This window comes from Anser anser (assembly GCF_964211835.1).
Source record: "Anser anser genome assembly, chromosome: 3".
Taxonomy (NCBI): domain Eukaryota; kingdom Metazoa; phylum Chordata; class Aves; order Anseriformes; family Anatidae; genus Anser; species Anser anser.
In genome coordinates this window covers 102,245,402-102,273,393 of record NC_139722.1, presented here as the reverse complement: position 1 = coordinate 102,273,393, position 27,992 = coordinate 102,245,402, and the positions used below count along the sequence as shown (strand labels likewise).

The window sequence follows — 27,992 nt, the reverse complement described above, 5'->3', positions numbered from 1 at the left end:
CATATGAAGTACTACCACGTGCTACACAGGTACCTGAATATTAGAGCTGACAAAGAATCTCCTTTAGCAGTTTACAGTGTGTAAATGTGTGTATAAAGTGTGTATGACATGAAGCTGAGCAAAACTTATTGTTCCAAGTGGGAGGCAAATATACATACAAAGCTCTATGTATCTATATACCCACCATGTAATTTAGCACAATGGGATTATTAGATCAGTAGATCTAATAATTTGGTACTGAGATTCCTCACATCTCCTACATATGATTTGTGAGATTTACTTGGGATCAGATAGAGCCTCATTCCTTGGGATGAACACCTACACAATGCATATGAATCAAAGCTTTCTGAAGGGAAGAAACTTTAGATGCATGCTTGTGACATAAGGTGGTCCACAGACTGGTTGGAAACCTGATGTCCCCATCTAGACCTGGAGTACATTTGAGAGTTTTCTGAAGCACACATTCTGGCTTAGCTTCCTCTGTAGGGAATTTAGTTTGTACATATTAAAAACCACCTTGAAACTGAACCCATGTGCAGTAAATGAAAACAAGCAGGGGATTTGCTTCGAAATTTTACTGTTGCTTCAAACTGAAGTGTTAATCTAAGACAATAATAAATACTAACCAGTTCATTTCTTTTGAAAGGAGGAATAAAGTCAACAGTCTCACTTGTCAGCAGCTGTCTGACAAAATGTTGCTAGAGATTTTTGCACAGCTGTCCCCATATTAAGCTCAAATATCCTCATATGATTTAAAAATATTTCAAGACATGTATCAGAGCCTCATATTTAAAATGTTGAAAGAAGCAAAATCTTCACTTCCCTTCCTCTGACAACTAAGGAGGTTTGGTTTACACACTCATTTCAAAAAGAACAATTCTTATATCACTAACTTAAAAATAAACATGTACCTTCAGCTCTGTATGATAACACTCTTCTCCACAGATATTTTCATGCTTCTTACATTCTAGAGGGATGCACATTCTATTACTTTTGCTGCTCCCTGCTGCTGGGGCACACCTCTTCAATGCTTTACGTAAGAGATCATATCCTAGAATAATGCCATTTGGCTGTCTCGGCGATACCCAGTTGATTTGAAGAGATCTACAATAAGCAGAAAATTAACATCTGTTAGATTATTTAAAGTATTTATGTTTCTGCATATAATTACATTAAATGATTAGCATATAGTAGTTCCACATTATATTAGTTCACATGGAGTGAAGTATTTCACGTATCCTAAATATGCCTCTGGATGGTGAATTTCACAGCTTCGTTAATAAAACCAAAAGGTGTAAAGTTTGAAAAAAGTATCAATATTTGATAAAACTCTGGGAAAATGAATCACACACATAATCAAAGTCCTTAAAGACTGTAATCAAAGTCTTTCTATTTAGAAGAAATCACGTTCATGCTTCTGAAAACTTTTGTATAATTTTTTTTCTAGCATTTCAACCATTGCAGTTCAGTGGTAGGTGAAAGGATTCAGCATGCTTTCTTGGTGCTGTAGCTAAGTTCTATTGACAAGGCTGGAGGGACCATTCCATCCTCAAACAGGATCCTGGTGGAGGACAGGCAGCTGGGGGACAAAGGACCAACCCCACACTGCAAGCTGTAGCCAGTGCAGCTTGCTCACATTCAGTCACCATTTAGAATAGATTTGCATTCATCTTGCCTTTTCCCTGCTTTTAAAAATATAATGCAAAAAACACACGTTCCTTTGAAATTTATTCTTCAACACATAATTAATAGAAAATAAGAATTAATAACATCATTAAACAGTATACTTAAATATTTTCATTGACAAAATTAGAAGTAAAAAATGCAAGTGTTTAGCATAATTCTGACTCAGTGCAAAAGCATGACTGCAGCTGTCCACAAAAGACTGTCTGTAAGAATCCTGTTCTTGATTTCAAGTTTGATATTAGGCTATCATCAGTTTAAGGAAGAAAGTATCTTAAGGGAAAAGCTGTGTTAAACTTTAGTATGCTTGTCACTACTAAAAATGTGCAGGTGTTGGCTTCAAAATCTCACTTAAAATTGCAATGTATGTCTCAAAGGGACATTTGAGACAGAAATTTGCTCTTTTATCATGTACACATTTTACATGGAAAAGTTCGTTTACTGCATAATCACTCTGCAATGTTGCGTTTTCTTACTATGACTTTCTGCTTCAGCTAGAGAGGAGGAGATCCCAGTGCTACAAGTAGATCAATAGGAGGACTTATAACACTGTATAGCATATATTCAGGCTCCAAATACCTCTTCTTGATCTCCATGTCCCAATTACACAGCCACTGTCAGAATGCCAGTGACATCATAAATTAGCATTAATTTAAAGTGAAAAATGTTACAGTGAAACAGCAGCTGCTGAGATAAACTTTGACATCTTAACAGAATAAAATAACTGAACTATTATTTCACTTCCCTGAGATATAAACAGAGGAATACACAGCAATAAGCCTTTGAGAACAGGAGTTAATGTCACCTGTGAAGGAATAACTTCATAGGTGACTTGCAGAGGCAGCATTATTATTCCAAGGTCTTCATTTGAACCATAGGTTTAATTCCATATTCCATACATGCCTAGTTTGTATTCACTATATATTCTAACACATGGACTTGAACACACATCTGTGTGCGTGTAAATACACACCCAAATATCTACATTTAAATAATGTAACAGGATTTAACTTAAAAACATAAAAACAGGAAGCTATATTGTAAAAAAAATATATATATATATATATATCAGAAAAAAAAAAAAAGATAAAAAGAAAAGGACAAGAAGGGTAGTACTTCAACCTTTATAAATGCTATTGTAACTCTCTCCTGGTCTTTGCACAGTATAGATCACAGGAGCAAAGAAAGCACTTCTAGTTATTACTTAGAATAATTTGCTTTCTGCAGGTGTCATTCAGACCCCCAAAGGTATGTTTTCAAAGCATTGTGCAAGTTTTTTCAGTTTTGCAAGCCATATTACCCCCTAAAATAATTTCAAACTAGGCCAGAGAATTGATGCAATTGTTTGAACATTTTCCCTTTTCTGCAGAACTCAACATGTATTTCTTCATTTAACAAGCAATCACTTTATTATTATTCAATGTATAGATACACATTTGGTGTGGAAACAGCTTGTTATCATGTAAAGCTACAGCTGCCCAAGTAAATCATGTGGCATGGAAGTTCACTGCATAGTGCCACTGAAAGGGTAAAACCCCGTATGACCTTTCAATAAAGCCACAACTCTTACGTACTCCCAGATAAGCAGACTCCTTCACAATTTTATGAATGTTTCAGTTACATCTATACCTTCTGATGTTCGGTACCAATGACAAATTGAGATGGTTTTGAAAGCATCACAGTAAGAACGACCCATGGCTCAGTTAAATAAAGTAGTAAGGTTTCCATGAGATTACAGATGTGAATGAGTATCTCAGTTTTTTGATAGCTACTGTCTGAAGAAACAGGTGCAGATTTACAGGGACATGATGGGACCTTCAGCATGCAACCAGCTGTACCACGTATGGTGCCCACAGAAAGCACAGCCTAACCAGGTAACTGGGTTCACTGACAAGAACTGCTTCAGACTGCAACACCTACAAGGTGCTACAGCAGTTCCAGATGATAAAGAACAATTTCAAACTGATCAACAAAATTATATTTGCTTTTGGAGCAACAGACCAAAATCCTTTGTTTCAAGGATGTGAGGAAAATCCATTCTGGCATTTCTGGGTAGAAACATTAAAAAAAAAAAATCCGTGAAAAATGCCAGTGTTTCATGGTTTTGCTATACATTTCAAATACATTTTGATAAACAAGGACAGAACAAGGGGTAATGATTTTAAAATAAAAAAGGGCATGTTTAGATTAGATATAAAGAAGGAACTTTTCATGATGACGGTGATGAGGCACTGGAACAGACTCATCAGAGATGTTGTAGATGCCCCTGGAAATGTTCAAGGCCAGGCTGGATGAGGCTTTGGCCAACCTGATCAAGTGGTAGGTGTCCCTGCATGGCAGGGGGGTTGGACTAGATGATCTTTAAGGTCCCTTCCAACCCAAACCATTCTATGATTCCATGAAACCAGGGTTAGGAAAGGAAATTCTGTTTTTTGCCTGCTTCAGGTATCAACAGCTTCAAGTGTTCACGAGCCATGAGAGCTACTGCTGATTTTTCTGAACATAGTAACAATGTTTTAACCATGAAGATTAAAAATATAATAAGGCCTCATTTTTGAATCTTGAGAACAACTTTTGTATTAGTTTTATCAAATACAAAGGTTTAAATTAAAAAATCAAATCAAATCTGAGATTCAATGACTTTAATTTACTGTAATTAAAAAATCACAGGAAAAGCACGAGATTAACCTGAAATTCTTAAGATAGGGAACGTTGCTATTATTAATGACAAGTGGATCAAATACTCTCCTCATCAGGAGATCACATACACTGAACAACTACTTCAGTAGTATTGTACAAGAGTTAACTACTCATATCACGGACTGCAGTGCTAATATTATTAGAGAAGCAGTATGACAGTACAGAAAGTCAGATAAAAATCATTGCACTTCTATCAATGCTACAAAATTCTTTGATTCTTTCTGTGTCTTGTTTTTCCTAGTAGGGAGACTGATCAGGTTTCCTCCACAGGAACACTGCTCTGAACACTTAAGGGAAAGTGCTATTAAAATAAGTATGCTAGAGAAACCTGACTTTCTGTTTTGCCTGTCCTCTGGATATATCTGATCAGCTTGTCATTGGTTGGCTGGACGTGACTCCACAACAATCTTTCCCAGCATTTCATGTTTATTCACATAGTTATGAATTCGTTTTTTTATCTGTACATTCCAGCAATTTTCCTAGTATGGAAAATCAGACTTACTGGTCTTTAGTTCCCCAGTCACTTTGGAGAAATCCACATTACACTGTCATCTTCCATTCCTGCAGTACCAATACCAAATTAAAAGCCATTTTGCACAGCGCAGTAGTTTGACACTTTCATATGTGAGCTCCTTCAGAACTCCTGATCCAATAGTTTATTACTGTTTTGCCTATTTGTTCTAAAACCTTTCTTCTAACATATTAATTTGAGATAGTTCCTCCACTTCATTCACCCATGCACAGCATCTCATACAAAAACCTCCCTAAGCTCCACACTACTGAACACCAAAGTGAAGAATTCACCAGTGCACACACACATACACCCTGACACACCCTCCCATCCAAAAAAATATAAACAAGACAAGAAACATAAAAAAACAGAACGTGACTTAGGACTTCCATATTGGGTCCCATACTGTTTTCTATTAGAAGTTTGGCATTATAAAATAATAGTTCTAGGACTGTGACCTTTTGTGCCAAGTTTCAGCCTGAAGCTGAATTATTAACTGTAAGGGGTGGAAAAGTAAGGTATTTATAATGGCTCCAGTGGTATAACCTTCATTAGAACAGTCTGGATGGAGCTGCTATCAGAAAGACTTCTAAGAAGTTGGTGGGTGAAATTATAATTTATGTCATGCAGCACCTTGAGGCAAATTTTAAAACAATTATTTGTGAATGCTACAAAGACATTATCCTACAGCATTCTCATCAATAATACAGGCCACTAAACTGATTCAGAAGAGGAAAAAACACTATGATTCCAATTAAAGACAATAAACTGCATGATCTGTATTGTATCTCGACTATCCCATGAGCCTATACTGTATAAATGCTTTTTTTCTCTGTCTGGTGACAGATATGTATTAAAATGTCCTCTTGTCTACACAAACTGTTTTTTTTTTTTACCAAGCTTTTTCTTTTATGGAGGATAAATAAGCAAAATTCATATTCAGCCCACCACCTGCTGAAGCTGTCAGCTGTAGTGTTTGTCATATTTCAATCAAAGCTGAAGCCAGCCAGTCATTTTTATACTGCACAATCCCTACATACTCGAGGACCAGAATTAATGAATTAGCTATTGATTAAATTCCACTCTAGCAAATCCACCGTGGCAAATAAATGAACTACCCGGGGCACGTGTAGGCCATGGCCAGACATGTCCGGGCAATCGATCAGTAGTTAGTATTCTTTTGGGATATAAGAACAGCTGATGATAATATGACATGTAGGAAAAAGCAGTGTAGAAACAGAGTCTGCTTCTGGCTGAGCAGATTATAAAGTAGGAAGGCATTTTTGATCCTTTTGCATTCATGTGTTGTGACATATTTAGTCTATATATAATAGCAGAAACATGCATAAGTGTTTGCAGTACAGACAATACAGACAAAGGCACACATAAGTTAAAGCCAAGGGCAAAAGATGAGATCCTGAATTGAGTTCTTATCATCAAACAAGCTTTGACTATATCTGGATGTGTGAGAGAAAAATAGCAAGCTTAATTTCACCCTTATATGGAGACAAATGCTGAATTCAAGCAAAATGTAGAAATGATAAACAGCAAACGGAAGTCTTTAAGAGACTGGAGGAGCAAATCCATCGTGCTGGCCATTTCAGAAGGCTCAGTTGTTAGATTTTTGTTATTTACAAAAAAGATTTATTTATTTTTTTTCTACAAAAGAAACACTGCTAATGAGCATACTCTACCAGAAATGTAATAAAATCATATGAACAATAACATACACACAGGAGGCTAACTGTTTTATTGTTGGTGTAATTCTGAAAAAATGTGTTAGCAAGCTTTGTTTTAGCCTGTCTTTGGAAGATATTAACTCCTAAAGAATCCCTGAATATGTTATTATTTGGCAGCTTCTAAATACTGCAAAACTGTTACTCCTTTTACAATTAAGAAGTTTGTCCGTGCCTGTGGATTTCATGGATGTGCAGGTTGCAAACAGTGTTTCAACGAGACAGAGATGTGTATGCCTTTTAAGATAACTTACTAATTCTTACTGTTGTGATGGGTGACTTTTTTTTACCCACAATTACTCTGTTTCCGTTATCAGCATCACATTGCTCCCTGAGCATTAATCTCCCTCTTCTTAACTGACAGCAAAATGTGATAATTTTCATCCTCTAAACTTCTTTTAACTACTTCCACTTATGCCTTATTTATTATCCCAGCACAGTGATACCTGAATGACTCTATACAATCAAACAATGGTGAGATTTCTTTAGTTGCTCATTTGGCCAAAAACTCCAAGATCAAATATAATGACCATGAAAAACCTTTACAAGCTGTACACTGAATTCTTTAATGCACCTTATTCAATGCGAGATTGGTCCCCATTCCAGCCACAAATTGATCTGATATATGCCAGCTACCTTCAGCATAGTACCTTGAGCCAATTACGTGAATAATGGGTGCTGCCAGCTGCTTCGGCTCATCTTCCACAGTTGTAATCTGGGTCCTGTTGCTTTTCACACAGGCATACACTGTGCAGGCTTCAATCTGATGAAGAAGAAGGTGAATTTCAAATACTAAGCTGCAGAAATTATTTAACTCTGCTACTTGTTTAGACTTCTCTCTTCACCAAGATTTTCTTCTTTTCTACTTAACAGATTACGTACAGCCAGGAAAATAACATTACTTTGAGATAAGTATATCTATCAGAGATATACCATGCCGTATCACACTTCCCCACACCATTTTCAAAAAAAAGAGTACACGCAGCCATCTAAAATACCTACTGCTATTCTCTATTAAATTATCATCAACAGTGTTGAAGTGAATTTGTTTGTGTTTTGTAAGCAGAATCTCATACATAACACTGAAAAAAATGTAACTGTCCAACTGTAATAAGATAGGAAGACAATATTGCACTATACTTTGATTTTGGTTCACGAGTAATTCACTTCAGTTTCCTACACGTACCACACATTCTGAAATAAAAATAAGGATATTTTTCCTTAATATCTTCTATTCCTTCATGTCTATGCTGGAAAATTAGGCTAAAGATAAAAACACACATACAAAACATATACTTTGTTATTAAAAATCCCACAGAAATAAAAACTTACTCCTTCCAATTCTTGGGATTAAACTAAACAGAAGTGAAGTCAAATAACAAGTGAAGGATAGTAACATTGTTTCTCTATTGGCAAGGCAGAGGTTATTCAAAATAAGAGGGCACAAAAGAAAAGAAAGATAATGCAGGAAGATTACCACTGAGACGTACATGCATCCACGATAATATTGCTTTCAGGACAAGAAAAAAAAAGAACCAAAACAAAAAACAAAACAAAAACCACTTTGATTTTACCTATCACATTGATGCAAATGTAAGTCCAGTAAAAAGACTAAGAAAGTCAAAGAGAAGAATAATTAACATCTCAAGAAACAGAAGGTGGCCACGGTAAATTAATATAGAGGGTCTATAAGTGAGGCAGTACTCTGAATTTGCATTGTTATTGAGAAAAGACAAATGTGTTTCCAAGCAGCATTCAGAAAGTCATATGTGTATTCATGGATGGAGGTTTGCTGTTTCAGAGGGGTTGGAACATAGAAATCTGTTATGGCATGCCTGCCTGTGATGTTTATTTATGGCATGTAGTAACTGGATGCAAATTTTTCAGAGCAGAGTACACATAGTTACTACTAAGTCCTTCTAAAATATAATGCAAACCCATCCTGAACAAAATAGACAAGAATAGTTACAATTAAATGTCAAACTGCATTTCTTGAACACATTAATTCAACTTAAGAATAGAAAGATACCATTTATTATTTTTATACTGCATATAATATTTTGTCTTTCAATAGATATCTGTCTAGAGAGGCAAATATAAAGATAAAGGAAAAAGCAAAGAAAAAATTGTTGTACTTATTAACAGCATAAGAAGTACTACTATGATTTCAACAGCTCTGCTTTTTCCTCAGAACGATGAGGAGAAAAAAAATGATAAAAGGATGACAAATGCAATATCATTATTTCTTCATGCTGATATATTATGCATGCCTGATGTTTCTAAAACAATTGCAATTTTCTTTTAATGAGTAGGAGTAGAATCTTTGCTTCTCTGTAATGTATGTTAGGGATTTGCTAATGTGGTAGCACAGAGCATTTAAGGGAAAGTAAATGGAGTTTTGATGGTTTGAAAAAAAAAATAATGGAAATCTGTGTTATGAAAACAGTACACAGACCTAAAATACACTGAAAATAAATTTATGCCTTGTATGTATACACACATACAAACATCAGTGCAAATATATGTCCGTGTATGTAAAGAAATTCATATAACAATATTCACCTTGGAAGTACATAAATATTATGTAAAATCAAAGTATGTTACACAACACAGAAAAAATATTCTAACCTGTATATTGTATACAGTGAATGGAGACAAATCTGCTAAAAGAAAGGACCCAGGCTCGTTCATTCCAGTCTTGTACTGCTTATTATTTACATAGATAGAGTACTCTGTGACAACACCATTCGGGTTTGAAGGCGATGTCCAGATGACACGTACAGCTGTACTGTTGATGATGACAACCTCTGGAGGGAACATGCCCTCAGGCTCTAGAAATAAAGGAAGAAACTGAATAAACTCCAGCTGTCTCTGCAAAAGCACTTGTTTAACCAAATGCAGATTAGTATTTAGGTTTAGCAAAGGGTTCACTGCTTATCTGCTTTCCTCTGATGAAGTTATCACAGTCTGTAGTCTTCTGTAAATTGGCTTATTATACTCTCAGTTAGAAACCATGAGAGCTGATGGTAAAATGCTTTATACCACCAGCATAGTGTCAATCATCAGTGGTATGTGGCCAGTGAGATATGATGATAAATTATTCACCCATCTGCACTGCCAACATATAAAAATTATTTTTATGTCTCCCCGAATCCTCCAATCTTAAAAAAAAAAAAAAAAAAAGAGAGAAAGAGAGAGAGAGAAACAAAGCATTTTGCTTTTAAAGGAAAACCTGAGACCAAAATACTTTATGTCTGGTGGAACGTGACGTTATCAGCCTCAGAGCTGAAGCAAGATGAAGCAATATGTGATATTGTCATTATGTAAATGGATTTGAATGTTGATTACTATAGGTAATGATGAAGTCTAACACTTATTTAAAAAAAAAAAAAAAAAAAAAGAAACCTCCCTTAGCGTTAAATTACATAATTATCTAAGCATGTCAGAAATAACCATGCAAAGACCTATTTTTATCATAAGAACCCATCTTTACCAGTTGAAAAATTGTCCTTACAATCGATTCTATTTTATAAACAAAAGGTGCTGACCTTTGGCATCACAAAGGAAATGGAATCCTCACTTAAAGGGCTTTGCTAATGACCTGGAACACTTGCTTCTGAGGTAATGATATTATAATGTTTATAATGAGACTTTATAAAGCAAAAAGATTAGAAAGACCATTCTGAACACATTTTAGATTTACTTCTTTTTTTTGTTCTTGTTCCTCACCCCTACTCCTTAACGCACATGCAGTTGCTAACTGGCATAGAAATGACTCATAAATAATTTTTTTCAGGGGTTAAAGTTACACCTAGTGTTTTTGGTGGCTCAGGAAAGGTCCCATATACGACTGTCATGTCAAAAGCACATCGCTTCACAGAGCAAATATTTTTAAAAGAACATTAATTGTTTTTAAATTCCACCATTTATTGATATGAACTCAGTTCCAAACTTAGTATACGCAGACAGGAGTATGCAGGAGAAGATGAGAACAAAGTGGGTTAATATCTGCTATTAGAGCTTTTGCTTCTGTCTCAGTGGGACCCTTTATTGATCTACCACATGATGACAACCAGCACTTAAGCATTTTAGCGTTTTAGCCCTTTTTCCTCTTATACCGGAAATTTTATAATGGAAGGATGACTGATCTTAACCCTAACAAAAATCAATCAATTTCATTCTCAGAGTTTAAGCCAAGCTGCATTCAGGGCTAACCAACCTCCATCTGAGGTAGTCACATGCACAACTTCACTGTTGATGCTGTGGGCTCCATTAAAAACTTGAAAAAATATCTGATATTCTGTGTTGGGCTGCAAGTCACCTATGACTGTATAGTTTTTATCAGCCTGAATCCTCAGAGATCTTCTATCAGCAGTAGAATTCAAGAAGAGGATGTAATACACAACATCTCCTTGCAAGTCTTGTAGTGCTGAGAAAGGAAAAACATTGAGACATCAACTAAGAAATATTCAGTCAGCCAGTTTCTTATTCACAACATTTATCTTGAAAAGCAAATTATTATGCAGAGTCCCTTACTGTAAAAAAAAAAAAAAAAAAAAAAAAAAAAAAGAGAGAGAGAGAGATATTCCATCAAGTGTTTTTAATGTCTTCCCACACACCAATAACCACAGGTACAGAATGCTCTTCCAAAGTGTCATTAACGGCCCATCATCCTAGCCAACACTGGGAAAGCCTTTTCTTTCTCTAAATCCTCTAGTGACAATGGTAGAATCTGTAAGTAAACTCAGAGGTGAAGATTGCTAGCAGTGGTGCATAGATCCTATAGCTCGCCACTGCAAACGGATGTCTTTTACCTCGATAGCAGGAAGAGCATAAAACCTTGCCCTATGCCACTAGTTCAAGATGGGGAACTCAACTTTTTCTTTTTTCTTTTTTTCTTTTTCCCTTCCTGCCCTGCAAAGCACTGTATTCCAGTTTTACTGCTCTAGCCATGGGAAATGAACGTTCCATTCAAATTTACACAGAAAGCCTTTTGGCCACAGTGAAAATGGAAATCTACATGCTGTTATTTTAGAACAATCATGATACCATGTACATATAAATGTATCATACCCTCAGAAGCATTATATTCATGGGGAAAAAAACAAAAACAACAACAACAAAAAACTAATATTTCTTTCTGAAGTGTGTTTTTACCCAGTAGTAGCTTCTCCTGGGAAGGGAAGAAAAAACGGTACCATTTTCTGGTTATACATGGAAGGACATTCATTGGTCTGAGCTAGTTGCTTCTCCATTTCAGTAACTCAGTTGTAGTCTGTTATTTTATCTATCCTTTGTCAAATAGTTTAAATTTAGGTCTGATCAAATGCAACTGCTTTTCCAGTAGGCACCAAGATGAAAAAAATAATTGTGATAAAAACTTCAAGTACTAAAACATTGCTTTAGATGACACGCTGTACCAGTCAACAGAACTCAACTAACTGGAAAATAGAATAGCACTGTTAAAAGCCATAAGCAGACTTATTTGCAGATTTAATAAACAATTTTGTAACAAAAAATCTTAATGGAGTGATGTATTATTTTTATTTAGGTGGCACAGATAAAAAGAATAAAAATAATTAAAAGACCAAAAGACTCCAATACATTTTCCAGAAAAATAAAGATAGCAAGGCAACTTCTATTATGGACTCCCAAGCTCCCAGAAAAAAAAAAAAAAGAAAAAATATATTTAAAAATTAATATTACCAAAAAAGGAAACATGAGTATACAAAATAGTTAATGTGATTATTGTAACATACAAAGTAATTAAATATGTTTAGGTTTTCTAGTGATGAATGGCCCTGCCTTGGCATTTAACCTTTGTATTCATAAACATATTTGGAGGAAATTTCTAAAGTATGAATGAAAATAAAACCAGATTGCATTACCTACATCTAGAAGGTCAGAGGTTTAGATTACTAAGGTAATGAAACTTCAGTGAGCTGCTTCAGATCTATTACATTTGTCAGTTTTTATAAGCATGCTTACTTCAGGCATACAATTATAAAATAAAGAGACTACATTTGTTGCAATTCACCACCCAGTCCTTATAAAATCATTTGCATGTAAGTCATGAAGAAATTCCCCACTGCTGTATTTAGCAAACCAGCTAAAGAAATTGGCTGAATTCATTTTAAGGAGCAGAGCAAAAAGACAGAGAAAGGGGATTCTCTCATCTGAAGGAACATATATGTAAATTTTCATACAAAGAGATGAAATACATACAGGATTTTGCGTACTACTGTATAGATTTCTCTGCATTAACTATTTCTTCACTTTCACTATTCTCATTCCACAGAAATACCATATAATAAATACAAACATGACTGAGAAATAGCAAAACAGGCACCTTTCTTTCCTCTCCTTTCAAGGACACTTAGCTGCATTATAAATCAAGACAGGGACTGTGTTTCCTATGAGAGTAAGGCAGACCAACGTAAGTGATGGCAGGTTAACATCTAGTTACTGGAATAAATACTAAGCACACTTACTTGGTTTTGACCATTCCACTTCTACAGCAGTATGATTAACAGCACGTGCAATGAGGATACTTCCTTTCTCTGGTAATCCTGCTAATGTAGTAGCTATCACTTCTTCACTTGATGTATATCCTACCTCGTTGTGCACTATGAGCTTGTACTCGTATGTTGTGTACCTAAGACATTTTAAAAATATTTACATTGAACAAAAAAATGCAGATGCAGAAAAAATTTGCTCTAACACTTCTGTCTGTGCCGAAGTTTTGCTCTTTCTCCCCCCACTCCACCCCCCAGAAAACTGCAGCTGCATGGCTTGCACCAATGAAGGCTCTATAAGAGCTGTCTACTTTTTTTTTTGGAAATAATTCAGGACCATTAACATGGTAACAAAAATAAAGCACGTTATTTCACTTCCTCATAGTTGTAGCTTCTGAGGTGTTGAGAGATTATAGCTCAATTCAATATGTAATTACAGCAGTGGCAACCTGCCAAAATTTGGATCAGAATTTAATCAAATGAGGCTTTTTTCCTCTTTTGGGAAACCCGTTGATTTTAACTTGCAGAGTCTCATTTGTAAAAGTGATTCACCACACAGCCAGGACTCTCCCACTGAAAAAAAAAAAAAAAAAGAAAAAAAAAGAAAAAAAAGCATCTAATAATGCAAATCTGTTTAATAAAGTAATTTTCTTCAGAACTGTGGATATTCAACTTACACAGATTTTTGAATACTACATGTATATTTAGTAAACTAAGTGACTGTCACTCCACAATTTCTTCTCTAACTCAAATGATATATTAATGTATTTTAAAGGAGATTTCATAATCTCGAAATTGTTTTCACCATAAGAACCCTCATACAAAACTGCACAATCACAGGAACACGATAACAAATTTTTGCTGAAGCTGCATCACTGGAATAACTGTCTACAGACACAATAAAGGAATTGTAAATATTTAACATTTAGAGACTTCTCTACAAAAAGAAGTCACTTTATATTTACTTTTACTTTTTTTTTTTCTACAGAACCCTACTTTATGCACCCACCCAGCCTGACTTTCGAAAGAGCTAAGCTTTACCAGTTCTACTGAGAAAAAAGGAAACTAATTGGAGCTCACTAGCTCCCACTGTAATAACCATTTTTTGAAAAAAGTTGACAATATAAATTGTGAACACACCCCTTGTGAACATGTAATATTTTCTTGGACATTGTAGTGCAGGTGTAAACAAAAAGGAGTAGGATCTAGTCTTGCAGATTAAGGATGAGAATTAGAGATTCATTTTTGGATCCACATTTCCAACAATGAAAATAGAAGACATTTGGCTTAACCTATTAGAAATGAAAAAGCCATTTGAAGCAACCATTATCAAAATAGACTTCTGGCTGGAATATAATAAAAATTCACTTATTCTGAAACATGCTTGTAGTATGTCACAAACACAAACATGTAAAATAGATGCTGATATACAGATTTTCTTCAAGTGAAAAATGAGGCTTCATTCTCTCTGCAGCATCTTCTCTCCAGCCACAAATTCCTCCTGAGTTGTTGACTGCAGAAACACAGCTGCAGCTGCAGAACCCTCTCCAAAAGAAGCATTCAGGTGTGTCCAAGTGTTAAGTACACTTTTCTGGCCATAGCTCATGCAACCTAAAAGGTCCTTGTGCCTAAGGACTTGCTACTGTTCCCTGTGGGAACTTACTGCCCGCTCAGAAGTGCTAGCATAAGTGCTGCATGCCTTAGAGAAGACTGCTGAGAAGAGCTAAACTAAAAATAAATGAAACTCCATGTAGAATTTCAAACGTGGTTTAAGAAAGAAATGGACAGTTGTGCAGGATTGGGTTAAAGAATGGTTCCATGATCAGTTATTGCAGTGGACGAAAATGAGCATGACTTCCAGCAAACTGTCAGTGCCAAGCCAGAGGCAGTAGTCCTTGGCTTGGTTCAGCCTATACAACACTCAGAAGTCACATTCTGTGGGTTCACGTCATGCTCAGGAGGGATGCTCACGCAGCTCTTATAAAAGTAGAAGCTATCTGAGGGGCAGTGGTTGATATGCAATCCTCATAAAGCATGCCAGCACACAAACGCAGAGAACACACACATTCTCAAACCCTCCATGAATGCTTTCCCAAGATTTTACCCACAAAAAAACAATGCAGAACCTGTGTTGCACCATCCATTAGAGATTCCTAATGTGAACGTTTACTTGTTTTAGAGGTGGTAGCTTTGACTTTGAGATGGGGAAACTAAGGCTAATCTAGAACAAATGCCCTGCTCTGTACCCCACAGTAGGTCCATAACATCCTGAGAAACAGAAGCCGCCCTCCATTTCCCTACTCTTAACACTCTGCATTTAACTATAATGAAGCTAACACAAAGCTGACCTTAAATTAGATCTGCTGAAAGTGCATTAAATACTCTCCCTGCATTTGGAGATATTAAGGCAATCATTAAGTTGAACTGGTAACAGAAACAGTGTTGAAACCAAGTTTCAAATGTATTCCAAATAGGACTTCTCAGTCATTCTGCCTGTGCTATGATTTTGCCAAATCTAGGCGTATGTACACATCTAGGGCGTATGTACACATAAGCGTAAATGGTTTGTTACATGAGTATGTCAGTGTTAAAATTTCACATGACATTTATTTTCATTTGATTTTTAAAGCAATACAATACATGAAAGAGTCAAGAATGTCAGAGTAATAATAAATCCCTGCATATTAGAATGATTAATAGCAAAGATGGTGACAAAAAATATTTCATTACATAATTAATATGTTCACTACATAAAGACACAAGAAATACTTTGAACTATTAAACATACACTATACAAAATGCCAGCATTTGTTTTTATAGTTTTTGTAATCTCACCTGCTAAGACCCTTATCTTCATAAAACCACTGAGTTCCTGAGTAAATATTGTGCCACAGATTTAAATCTTCAGGGGGATTTGATGCAAGTGGTTGCTGGATTTTACGTCTCAGGAGCTCATATCTAACACAAAAGACAAGCAGAACACCAGGATTATCTCAACTAATGTTATTACACAAAAAAAAAAAAAAAGAAAATACCAATTTTTTTAAAGCCACACATTATTTTGTTTTCACAGCTGTAAACTTTCTGAGATAAACATTCTTTTTAATGTTTCATGATTTAAAACATTGAGTTACTTAAACTATGAAAATGGAAAATGAGCACTTTTATTTGAAAGTATAAATGTATTTAATAATTCACAGATTTCAAACTTGTGGAAATGCTATCAACATCAAGTCCAAATAGCCCAGTCACAGTGCCTTACAGAGACTTGACTCATGCCTCCTGATATGCACACACTGTTCCAGAATATGAAATGACAATGTCTCTTGAAAATATACTGACATATATAGCCTTGTTAGAGTAGCAAGATCATCTCCAGTCTGATGAGGAAACATTGGGCAGTATCATTCCGGATTTGAGACCCCAAATTACCCAAGTATTTAATAGGTACTGCATTCAGTGGTTAGTTTTTGCTTCAAAAGCAGAAATCAGATGAGAAGCTCTCTTACAAGAGAGCTGAGACTTCCTATGCTCCATGGAAACTAGGACATACACATGCGACTTCCAGCTAACTTTCCCCCTTAATCTGGGGAAATAACCCTCAAGAGGTACGAACAAGCATTGTGTCACTGACCTCAGTGATGATATACAAAATTATTATTGTATCAGCTGGGAACATAACCACAGAAATCAAATAAAAAATAATTGAACTGCACCTTCATCAAAATATTCAGATTACTTTACACCCCAAGCACGACTTCACGAGTGGTTCATCAGTGGTCAACAGAATCCAAAGATAGAATATTACAATTTTATTAGGAATAGTCCTAGCATATTCTAATGTAATTCATAGACAAGCCATTTAAAACATCAAAATCTTTTTTAACATTGAATGGTGATCATGTGTAAATCACCCCCACTGGCAGCTGCTGCTGCTATTCTGCTTGCAGAGTAGCAGACTTCTTGCTCCGTCATGCTGTACAGAGCAGCTGCTTCCGTGGTTCTTCTTGTTGAGGGCAGCATGGCACACCATGAAGGAAATGAAGTCTGCAAATGTAGGTCGTGCTGAATTACTTGAGTAATCTATAGTAAAATGGTCATGTTGTTAACTCCAGAATAACAGAGACTGCTTTTCGAAAACTTTCATTTTTTTTTTTCCTCTGTAGAGCAATCACTTCTTTCAGTTGTATTGTGCCCTAATTAAGCCTGAAGAGTCAAGCTACTGTGGTATAATATAGGCAACTGAAACAGCATTACAAGAATTTAAGAATTACAAGATAATTATTGAACCCATCGATACACTTAGAAGAGAGCTACTAGCCAGCACATATGGCCTACAGAGATGTAAGTCCATGCACAATGTTTCACAATACCTTAAAGCACTAGACTGAAGCATTTGACTTTTTAAAATTATGCATAAATGTATAAAGATATATTTATCTTTCTAAATCTTCATGCACTCAAATCCATTTTTTTTGTTTGTTTTTTACACACACACACACTCAGTAATCGATAGATTCAAGCCAAGACCCTCATCCCATTGTTCTACGAAAATCTCGGAGGAGATGCTTTATTCTAGTACCTGTGGAGAAATCCAGCCTGCTGTACCAAATACTTTCTTCCTGTTCCCATTTTCAGCTCTGACCAAGAACCTGTAGCACTTTAACTTCTTTAACTTCCTCATGAACTCTCACATTCACAGCTTCTTAATCAGTTTCGTTTTGAAGGTTTTTTTTGTTTTGTTTTTGGTTTTTTTGCTGCATCACACTACCAAATGGTCACTTTCGCTTTATCTGGACTAGCTCACACAGAGTATTGAGCATATGTATGCATTAAACATTTATGTTCACAGAGATCTTATGCTTTTCTTGCCATTTCGCTAGTGAAATGTGCTGCTTGAGCTCACCACCAGAAAGTGGCTGATCCTACAGCCCAAAACAGCTATGCCTTTGCAAAGATCCTGGGCTTGTTCCTTCTGGCTCTTCAGAGAGTCTGGCTCTTCAGAACCAGTCTGAAAGGCCTGGAGGATTCTTGAACGTGTTCTGAAAAGTAAATTCCACAACACAGATGCCACAGGTGCTCTAAATATTCCTGAGTCTTCTTAAATTCAAAATGATTCAAAGTTCACCCTGCTCTATCTCCAATTTCTGTTAAGTCCACTCATGGACTCCTGAATCCTAAACAGCTTCAGAAGGTCAGGAGAAACTGAGACCACATCATCAAGTTTGCATTGCCCAGCATTTTCTAAGTCAGACTTAGGTATGGAGAAGAAAACTGTCATCTCATCTGCAACTAAAAGCTTACCTCAGACGAGGACCATTTGGCCTTAGTGGTGGTTGCCAAGATAAGGCGATAAAGGACTCACTGATTGGCGTCACAGACAATGGACTAACGCCCTGAGGAACTGTTGAAGGTGTAGTTACGCTGGAAGGTAAACTCTCTGTGCAGCCTCCCAGAAAGCCATCACCTCCAGTACAAGCTATTAGAGTAACTGAGTAGTTTGTGTAAGGTATAAGATTAGTCACCACATGACTTAATGTTGATGAAGTATTTCCAGCAATGACAATTCGTGGATCAGGCATGCGAATCTCATAGTTAAGGATTTCGCCATTCTGTATCAGAGGTGGTTTCCATGAGACCTGAAGGAGGAGAAAACACAAACAATGGACTTCTTACAGTCAGAATTCAGAAATACAAACATGACGTGCTAAAAACAGTCGCAGTCGTGATCTCAAGATGGATGTCTTTTATTTCTTCATCAAGACAGACCTTTCCCAGGTATCTGAGATTTGATTTTTGAAGGGACATCAGTTAGAAATCTAACCTTTAATTTTAGTGAGGGTTGCAGTAACAGTTGTGGCCATTGAAAATCTACTACTGAGCTTCACCAGTAAAACTGGAGTACTCTAAAGTCTTTGAGGTGTTCCGATACATTAGCAAAAATACATTGTTCATCATAAATATCACTGTCATTTCTTTGCTTACAATGTATTGCCTGGTGTGCTCATCTATTACTGGCAGAGTAAAAAGAAATCTTATTTAGTATTTGCATAATTTTCAGAAATGCGTAATTGCATTAGCTCCTATGAGAGCCAGGACTATCCACACTTTTTATATGATGAAATTTCCTTTTTTCCCTTTTATTTTTCAGTAATAAATTAAACTGGTAACTATCATGCAAATAACAGACAATTTCTTCCATTTTTAGAATTATTAAATTATTTTGAGAATGCTTATGCTGCTATACTTAGTATGGTTTCATTTTGATTTATTCTTTTTTCAAATGCATTTTAATCTATATATTATTCTTATCAATTCCAGTGAGGAATCATACTCAAATCATTGTACTATAAACTGTGATAAAGTGCAATTCTTTTTAAAAATCTTTTAGCCACTGTATCATGACAGAGGGGATTTCAGACTGATACAATGAGGACATGTAACTGTATTAAGAAACTCAAAGTTTCATAAAGTTTGTATAATAGCAATTATTAGTCCTTCATCCTATAGAACTCTCTGTGAAGGAGGAATAGCAGTTTTCCTTTGCTAACCCTGTGACTGTTTTCCTTGCTACTGACCCAGTCATCTGTAACAACTGCTGCCTCTTTCCTCCTAGGCACAGGTTACCTAAGGATTGAATCCAATAATGCAAAGAACATAGAAGCAGACAACACCTAGATGAATATATGTGAAGAATAAAAGTAACAAATATAACACTGAAGTGGTAAATAGCAATACCAAAATACTTTAGGTTGAACATTTTCATTAATTCTCTCCAGTCTCCAAAGGCAGTATCTTTAAAAAGGTATATTCACAATTACACATGACCATGGAAACAGAGAAGCTTGATTTTAAAAATATGATTTTAAAGGACCCTTGGGGATTAGGAAATGTTATATCTTAGGTACAGAAGGACCTCTTAGGCTGTCAGGACTTGCAAGAAACCTGGCAGCAAAGTACTGGAGAAAGCTGAAGGATTTTGATAACAGAATCTGGAATACAATTAAACAGAGAATTAGAAACAGGGTGATCTTGAGTAAAGACAGCACAAACAAGATTATTGGTGCCCACATAGGAAAGGCTTAGCTCTGGCTAATTATCAAATGCTATATTCAGATTTCTGTTACTTCTGGCCCCAAATCACGATCAAACAAATAAATAAAGTACTATAAATAAAAGTAGGAAGCAACTCCTGCACTGTTCTCATAGACATTGAGCAAAACTCTCATTTTGAAGTAGTTCATGTGATGTGATTGTAAATTTAGAAAACAGAGAAGAGTGGATTATTAGAACAGACAACAGGAAATTTTGTTTTCACGTGCAATTAGAAAGCATTCAGACAAGTAAGTTTCAGACAAATTTCCCAGTCGTGGAGATTTTATTGCAGCCATACTGCACACACTGATAGGATGCATTTTATATGTCATAGAGGGAAGTGTGCATGGGTCACATTTGCAGGGACTGTCCTTGAAGGTGCTGAAAGCAGCAAAGAATACTTTAAGGTCTGACACATCACAGTAAAACACACATTTCTGCAACAATTATTACATTACTCTTTTTTTGAGGTGTAGAACCTGTCCCAAAATTCTGCCTCAGTGAAGCAAGTGTGACTAAAGATAATATATTTTAGGGTGTTTTTTTTTTTGTTGTTGTTGAGGTGGTTGTGGTTTTTCGTTAGTGGTTTTTTTTTTTTTTTTTTAGTATTAATACAGTAAACTCTGTCATACTCTGTCATTAACAGTAAGAAAAACCCTGTTACTTGTTGCTTAATGCAAGTTTTCTAATAAAAGAACTGCTTGTCAAATACTTTGGAACATTCTTTGTATTACCCTCTCAGAAGAGAAAGCTGTCTAAAAATGTTCACCTTATACCTCCCTGGAAGGGAGGAGGAGTTATTTTTTAATTGCATTACATTTTAGATACCCAACTTTCAGGTCTAGCAACACAAAATTACTTCACACAAGACTTACCATATACTGTAACCACTTCACATAAAGGAATAGATTTATAACATTGTCAGAACAGACACTGCTCTAGAACCTCAGTTTGTGAGTCTTATACTGCCTCTGAACAAGCTACTAAAGCCTGAAAACAAAACAAAAAACAAAACAAAACCTGCCACATGTTACTTCAGAGCATTTGTTGTGCACTAACAGATAAAGCACCTCCTAGTGCTTGGGGCTTACACTGGGGAATTTCTCAATTTTATTTTTTTCTAAGAGAAGTAAAAGCCAAGCTGAATAAAGAATTTTTAATCAGTAGGATGATAACACAGAAATGCAAAGTATCTGGGCATGGACATATCATACAAAGGCATGTAGATCAGTTATAGCTTTGGTATGTTTTTTAAACTAGATAAAAGGATGACCAAGGATTCTCACAGTCACTGGTCACTTGACCTCCTTTGAATTACGTATGTTACTTTGGAGTGACAGGACATGCAGTCTCCAATAAGTCTCTCTCTCTTAGGGAAGGAAGGCTGTTTGTTGCCTCTTCACTTCACTGACAGGTCAAGGTCAAGGGATTGCCTGACCCATAGTGTGAATGAAGACGATGGAGCCAGCCTGGTTAACACACGTGGCACTGCTAGACCTCTTCTCCACTTTGATGTGCCAAGGTTTGAGGTAAGAGCTTGGCAATGCATGAAAGCAGGAAAGCTCACTAGACAGGCTGTGTTGGAAGCAGTAACAGTTTGTTCATTGATTTGAAGCTCAGCACTGAGACCATGAAAGAGGATGCCCATGAGGGAGAATAAGGTAACTACTGGGAGAGATTAACTGATTCAATGTAATGATTCTGGAAGCTGTCATTTAAAGATCAAAGTACCTTATTTTCTCCACCACAAAATTTAAAGAGACAGAAATTAGCCATTTTCCCCCTATTAAACAGCTATAACCTTGCATATCTTTTTTTCTTTCTCTCTTTTTTTTTTTTTTTGGCAGCAGTTGGAACCCTGCAACTTAATTCTGAGCTATGATAAGAGAGGCACAGACACATAACTCTTTTAATAGTTCAGGCCTGGTTTCAACAGTTTGCTTTTAAATCAGCATGTTTGGCTTCATTTTATTCTAGTTTCTCCTTGCTGCTGCTTGTAACATCTACAAACAGAATGTAATAAATACACTACTGAGACCTTTTCACTGTTGGTCTCAAAGCACGTTGTAAGTCTCAAATTGCAAGTATCATGATTCCATTTTTGCAGATGAATAGACTAAATCCCAGACTAAGTCATGTTACAGAAAGAAGCAAAACTAAAAAGAAGGATTTCGTAAGTTCTTATCTGGCTTCACAGAAATTATAGTAGGACTCAGCTAAGAGCCAGAATCACAATAGAAGAGCAAAACCTGACAGAGGTCAATGATAATTACTCTCATAGACTTTGCAGATGAATTGTATCCAGCTTCAGCAAACACTACCATGGAAGAACTGTACAATCAGGTTTGCAGTAACGGATTGCTACTAGAAAAACTTCTTAAGCTCTATGAAAAGGAGGGGGATATGCTGATGAAACCCTGATTAGTTCACCCCACTGTATGATCTGCACCAAGTGAACAAGCTGTGCAAGAAATCACAACGCTAAAATGTGGAGAACCTCTGGTGTGCAAGTTAAGGTTGTTCCTATGGGTATTGGTGTACCTAAGTCGCTCAAGCAGCACTTATGTGGCAAATAAACCAAGGTCTCACTGACCTTAGCAGCATTACAAGGCAATCTTCACACAAGGATTGATCACTCCTAAACAATTTTCTCAGTGCACTAGGCACACCTGCATAAAACTGGAACAGAAGTGAATAAAGTCCAAACTTTTTTTTTTTCTCCCCAAAATTAAGCTGCTATTTGTCCTTCTTGCATCTCCCTTTAGTGTACAAAGCCTACATATTGGGGTTGTTCATATTCACAAAATTATATTCTTAGGTAACTGCAGTTTGAGGCATTTTGAGAATGAAATAGCAAAGGACCAGGAGTTTAAACTGGAAGAGAGGAAGGATCTTCTTAACAGTATCATGCTTTACCACAGAGGTAAAATGCTAAAGGATCACCCCTGTGTTAGTCACACAGTGACTCTAACACTGTGTTAGTTAGAGTGACCATGGAGTTAGTTCAGTAGCATCCAATGTTCTGTCATCAGAAGCAACTTCACAGGACAGCAAACACTAAAGTGTGAGACAAAAGCAAGTCAGAACATGTAATAAATAAATCCATAACTGTAATTCTATAGAAGTGGGTAAACGGGTAAAGAAAACATTTTACTTTTCATGAATGATACTCAAATTAGCTAAAGCTATTTCATGATTGGTTTAAATGTGTAAGTGGCATCCATTCCATACAACTGGAATCTTTATTTTGGGCTTTGCAATCCTAACCTGTATACAGAGCAACAGGTATCTAGCAGTCCACTGTCAGAAGGACAGAAGACAACTATAAAAATAGAGCCTTGTTAATTTTGTTTCCTCACTTGAAGATGTAATTTAGTAGTCAAATCTGAGAAACAGCTACTAGAAAATTTATCACTCTGAAGCAATAAATGATAATCTTCTGTAAAGAAAAGTTGCAGACTGCATCTCTTGAACATCTTGTGGACAGCAAACTGAAGACATTGTTCGATCTGCAGGCTGGAATACTATCTGTCTTTGCTGCAGCTGCTTCTACACAAAGAAAGGAATAGCAGGTGAACTGTAAAGTAAGCAACTGTCACCTCCGAGGGTAAGAGCAAACACAAATGACAATGGAAATCAAAGCCCGCAACCCTTCCTCAGTCAGCAAAGTCATGGGAAAATACTTAGGAAACAGAAGTAATCCTTACAAAATGAATGACGTGGTATGAAATCAACATGCAACAGAAGAAATTAGAAAGAAGAATGACAGTTTGGTGCTACAGAAACAGTTACGTTGCATTTCTGACAGCATATATAACATACTTTAAGAGAGAAGTCAATGAAATTATATATTTTTAATTATTTTTTCGTATTTTCCATCTAATAAAATTGAAAGAAATTTCTGTAAGTGATATTATCATGAAGGAATGCCATGGCACAAGAATTATATGCCAATAAAGTACTTATTTAATCCAATCAGGAGGAAATCATTCTCTTATCACCTACCTGATCACCAAGAAGAAAAATTCTCCTTTCCCCTTGAGAGAAACATCAGGATTAAGTAAAGGTTGTGCCACATTTGAAAAAGTTATGTAAAGGAAGACAGAAAATAGCTGCAGCTTCCTGCCTGTCAGTGGTCCGGGTGGCAGCATTGGTCGGCGAGGGAGAACAGTACAGGCAAACATACATCAGCAAGTCCCCAGTTAAGCCAATAATCAAGATTACAGCTGTCTACCCCAGGCCAAAGCCCTCAAGGGAGAGCCACAGCAATGAAAGGGAAGACTTCCTATCTAAAGACTTCCTATCTAAAGTTACATGGCCAAAGTTGGATAATTTACATACTACAGTTAATTTAGTTCAGCATACCCAGCCACATAATGCTTTTCCTACACAAAGAACTCCTTCAAATAATTATTCATTGTGTAAACCAGCCTTTTTCTCAAGGCATTCAACCTAGCTACATTCCCGAATGTCATATCAGTGTGAAGTGTGAGATTGAAGCAGCACAGCAATTGCAACCCTCACAAGAAAAGGAAACAATTTCTTTTATACGTCTGTACATTAGGGTATAGCAAATCTTGTGTAACAGGAATAATGTTCATGGCATTGGCATATACTAAATAAACGGCTTTTGCAGTTGCTGAATACCTCCACTTCACTTTGGCATTTAATCAGCCACAAAAGCAGTTTATTGCGCAGTATACTCTGCTACCATGAACATTATCAATTCAGCAAATATTAAAAAATATCATGCAAGTGTCACAGAATTGGGTACTTTAAAAATTATCGACAGCTATTCACTTTCTGTTGCACAAAAGAAAGCAAGTTAAATGTTATTGAGAGATACCAGTCCATTCTGATTAAAATAGAATGCTAAAGGACAACATAGACATCAGAAGTGTTTATGCCAAGATTGACCTGCTGTGCTGATATTTTCCTCCTTGCAGAGTAAAAGCTTTGGTCTAGGAAAATAAGCTGTATACTCAAGTGAGTACTGTCCTGGAGTGCTTTGAATTCTTCACATCCTCAAATCATTTATATTGATTCTATGACTAAATAAAGGAATGGAAATATGTTTCTCTCTCTCTCTCTCTCTCTCTCTCTCTCTCTCTCTTTTAATAAATTCTCTCTGTTCTCAGTGTAAGTAAATATTTGTGCTCATGGTTTAGGGATTGGTTGCACTGACAACTGAAAGCCTCTATTGATTTGCAACCCTGGCTTGGTAAAGGAGCCTCTTGCTAATCTTCCCCACAGTGCCCTTCCAATACTTTCTCTGCTAACCTGGAAGGACAGCTCTCTCTAGGGCAAGAGGTAATTAAACTCTCATGGTGGCTCCTTTCTGAAGAGACAGCTTATTTTGTATTCTCTGCTTAAGATTTACTGTTGTAGATACTGAATAAGATGAGAGCGTTGTACAGCACAGGCAGACTCCACAAATTTGATTTGATAGTAGGCTACTCAGGAGAGAAAGTCTGCCTTTCTGGGACTCCTCAGAGTTTAAAGGCAGCAACATAAAGCAGTCCCAAATCAGATCCATCCTATTTCCACACACAAAAACTTTTCAACCAGCAAGTGACAATCTTCCTATGAAACTTCATTCTGTCTGGGAAACTACCAGCTGTCTGGGGTGAAGACACACCAGGGCCTTGCAGAGCAGCTTTTCAGATCTCCCCTCTAGTCTGAAAGCATAGGGCAAAAAGAAGCAAATGTTTTAAAATGGATGCTATTTCATTCTTTTCATATTCTTCTACCACAGAACAGTCATAGAGGCCACAACACAGCCTCAATCCCATGGCAATACCCACTGGGTGCTTTCTGAGCCTTATGAACTTGCAATAAAATGTAAGAGAAGGAAACAACTCCTCTGCTAGCAAGCTAATCCATTTGACCCGGAAGAAGACTAACAGGTGAGGTGAAATCCCAGTCTCTTCCTCTGGTGCTCCCAACTGCAAACAAGCAGAAGGTGAGAAAACCACTGGGTGCAATAAGCCCTCGTCATAATCTCTTCAGTTATGTAGTGCAGTGAACGCTTCTGGACCTATAACCTTATTTCAGCTTTTTGAAAATATCATGAATGATATTAATAATATAAGAATAAAAAAGCTAAAAGCCTCTGCTGTCCTGGACAAGTAAGAGAAATCCTAAGACTTTTTACAAAGACTTAGAGCCTTAAAAATCAGAAGTAAAATAATGTTTCATCCTGGGAATGCACAGACATTTTACGAAGTATTCTCATCAGTCCTCTAGGGTATTTTTGAGTGCCCCTTCCCCTGAAATTACGATAACTATCATATTAAACAAAACTAAATAAACAAAACTAAATTAAATAAAATACTAGGTGAGTTAGAAGAATTTATGTGAGCATTGGCAAAAGATACCAGTATTTGGTACACTGAGAAAGAGAATTTTCACTACAAGACAGATACTCAGAAGACGGTATATTTGGAAAGGTGTCCAAATAAGTCACTCTTCTCTATTAAATGCTGCCACCTTTAATTATTTTGAACATTTTATCCTAAATATTTAAAATCAAGTAAAATGAACCATAAAACCAAGCTTTGGAAATAAAAACATCCAAGCTTCAGTATCTTTGATAGAAATTAGTCTTAATAGACTAAAAAACAAAAATCAAAAAGCATTGTTTAATTGAAACAAAAAATGAACAAAAATTGAAAAACAAAAATTGAAAAGCATTGTTTAAATGAAATTAAATTATTACAGAACGAAGACAGAGCTGCCTGATTTCAGGTTTCAAAAGAAATTAATGATCAAACTGACTTTCAGTATGTGTAGATTCCTTAATCTTGGAAATGAGCCAAAGACAATAAAATTACAGCACACACCTCTGATCTCAAGAAAAGACACCCAGCAAAGAATGACAAGGCCACTGATAACTCACGAGCTTTTATAATTGGGATTGAGTGTTGACTGCACTTGGAGAAAAAAAGAAAATGAGTAAGATATGCAATTATTATGCTCTTATCACATTAACTGAAGTATTAAAGGTTGCACTGACTTCTTTTCTGTGCTCAAATAGAGCACAAAAAATAGAGCCAATGTGTAAAATCTCATGTAATAAAATGTGGACATGTGTGGGCATGCAATTGAACTAGGGCTACTGTTTACTCAGCATTAGTTCTTCTGGTAAATCCATGAAATATACTTTGCTATAAATCATGGTAGATATTAAGATATATCTACAGAAGTACGGAGTGCAGAGTCCTAGATGTAGACAGCCCAGATCTCCAATAAGCAGTCTGGCAATTCATCACAATTAGTAGTGGTCGATCATTATTAATTCTTACGGTAACCATTGTACTCATACTGAACTCATTTGCCATTAATGTGGAGGTAACAAGCAATTCCTTAGACATTAAAACATAATTTTAAGAGCTCAGGATTTTTTTTATCTAATGGTGAGTGGCTTTTTTCATAGCTTAATGTTATATGTGAACAAAGCAAAAAATCAGGATTGGTTTACTGCGCGGATTCACACCCTTAAACTACTTAGACTACATTGGTAGCAACCACTCTATGTTTACTTTTTGAAAATACAATGTATACCAAAAATAATAAATCAAACAGATGAACTTCAATCTTATGCAAATGTCCTTTGTTTTGTGCTCTGTTGAGCAAGCTACTGTACCAATACTTTTGGCATTAGTACAAGACTGAATCCATGGAAGCATGTGTGTATTTACACAAAAGAGGCTTCTAAGCTACAAAAATCCCTCTTGTTTGGTTACACTAATT

General features: G+C 36.2%; 1 protein-coding gene across 1 annotated transcript in view; it reads right to left on the bottom strand.

Moving 5' to 3' along the window:
* Nucleotides 1–27,992, bottom strand: part of USH2A (usherin) — a 416,419-nt gene that overhangs the window by 99,875 nt on the left and 288,552 nt on the right. Inside the window, exons 42-48 of the mRNA XM_083828188.1 lie at nt 18,450–18,784; nt 15,981–16,103; nt 13,122–13,285; nt 10,850–11,059; nt 9,259–9,461; nt 7,281–7,393; nt 912–1,104 (exon numbers count right to left, since the gene is read on the bottom strand). Coding sequence (XP_083684314.1) covers nt 912–1,104; nt 7,281–7,393; nt 9,259–9,461; nt 10,850–11,059; nt 13,122–13,285; nt 15,981–16,103; nt 18,450–18,784 — 1,341 coding nt within the window. The remainder of the gene's footprint in view (nt 1–911; nt 1,105–7,280; nt 7,394–9,258; nt 9,462–10,849; nt 11,060–13,121; nt 13,286–15,980; nt 16,104–18,449; nt 18,785–27,992) is intronic.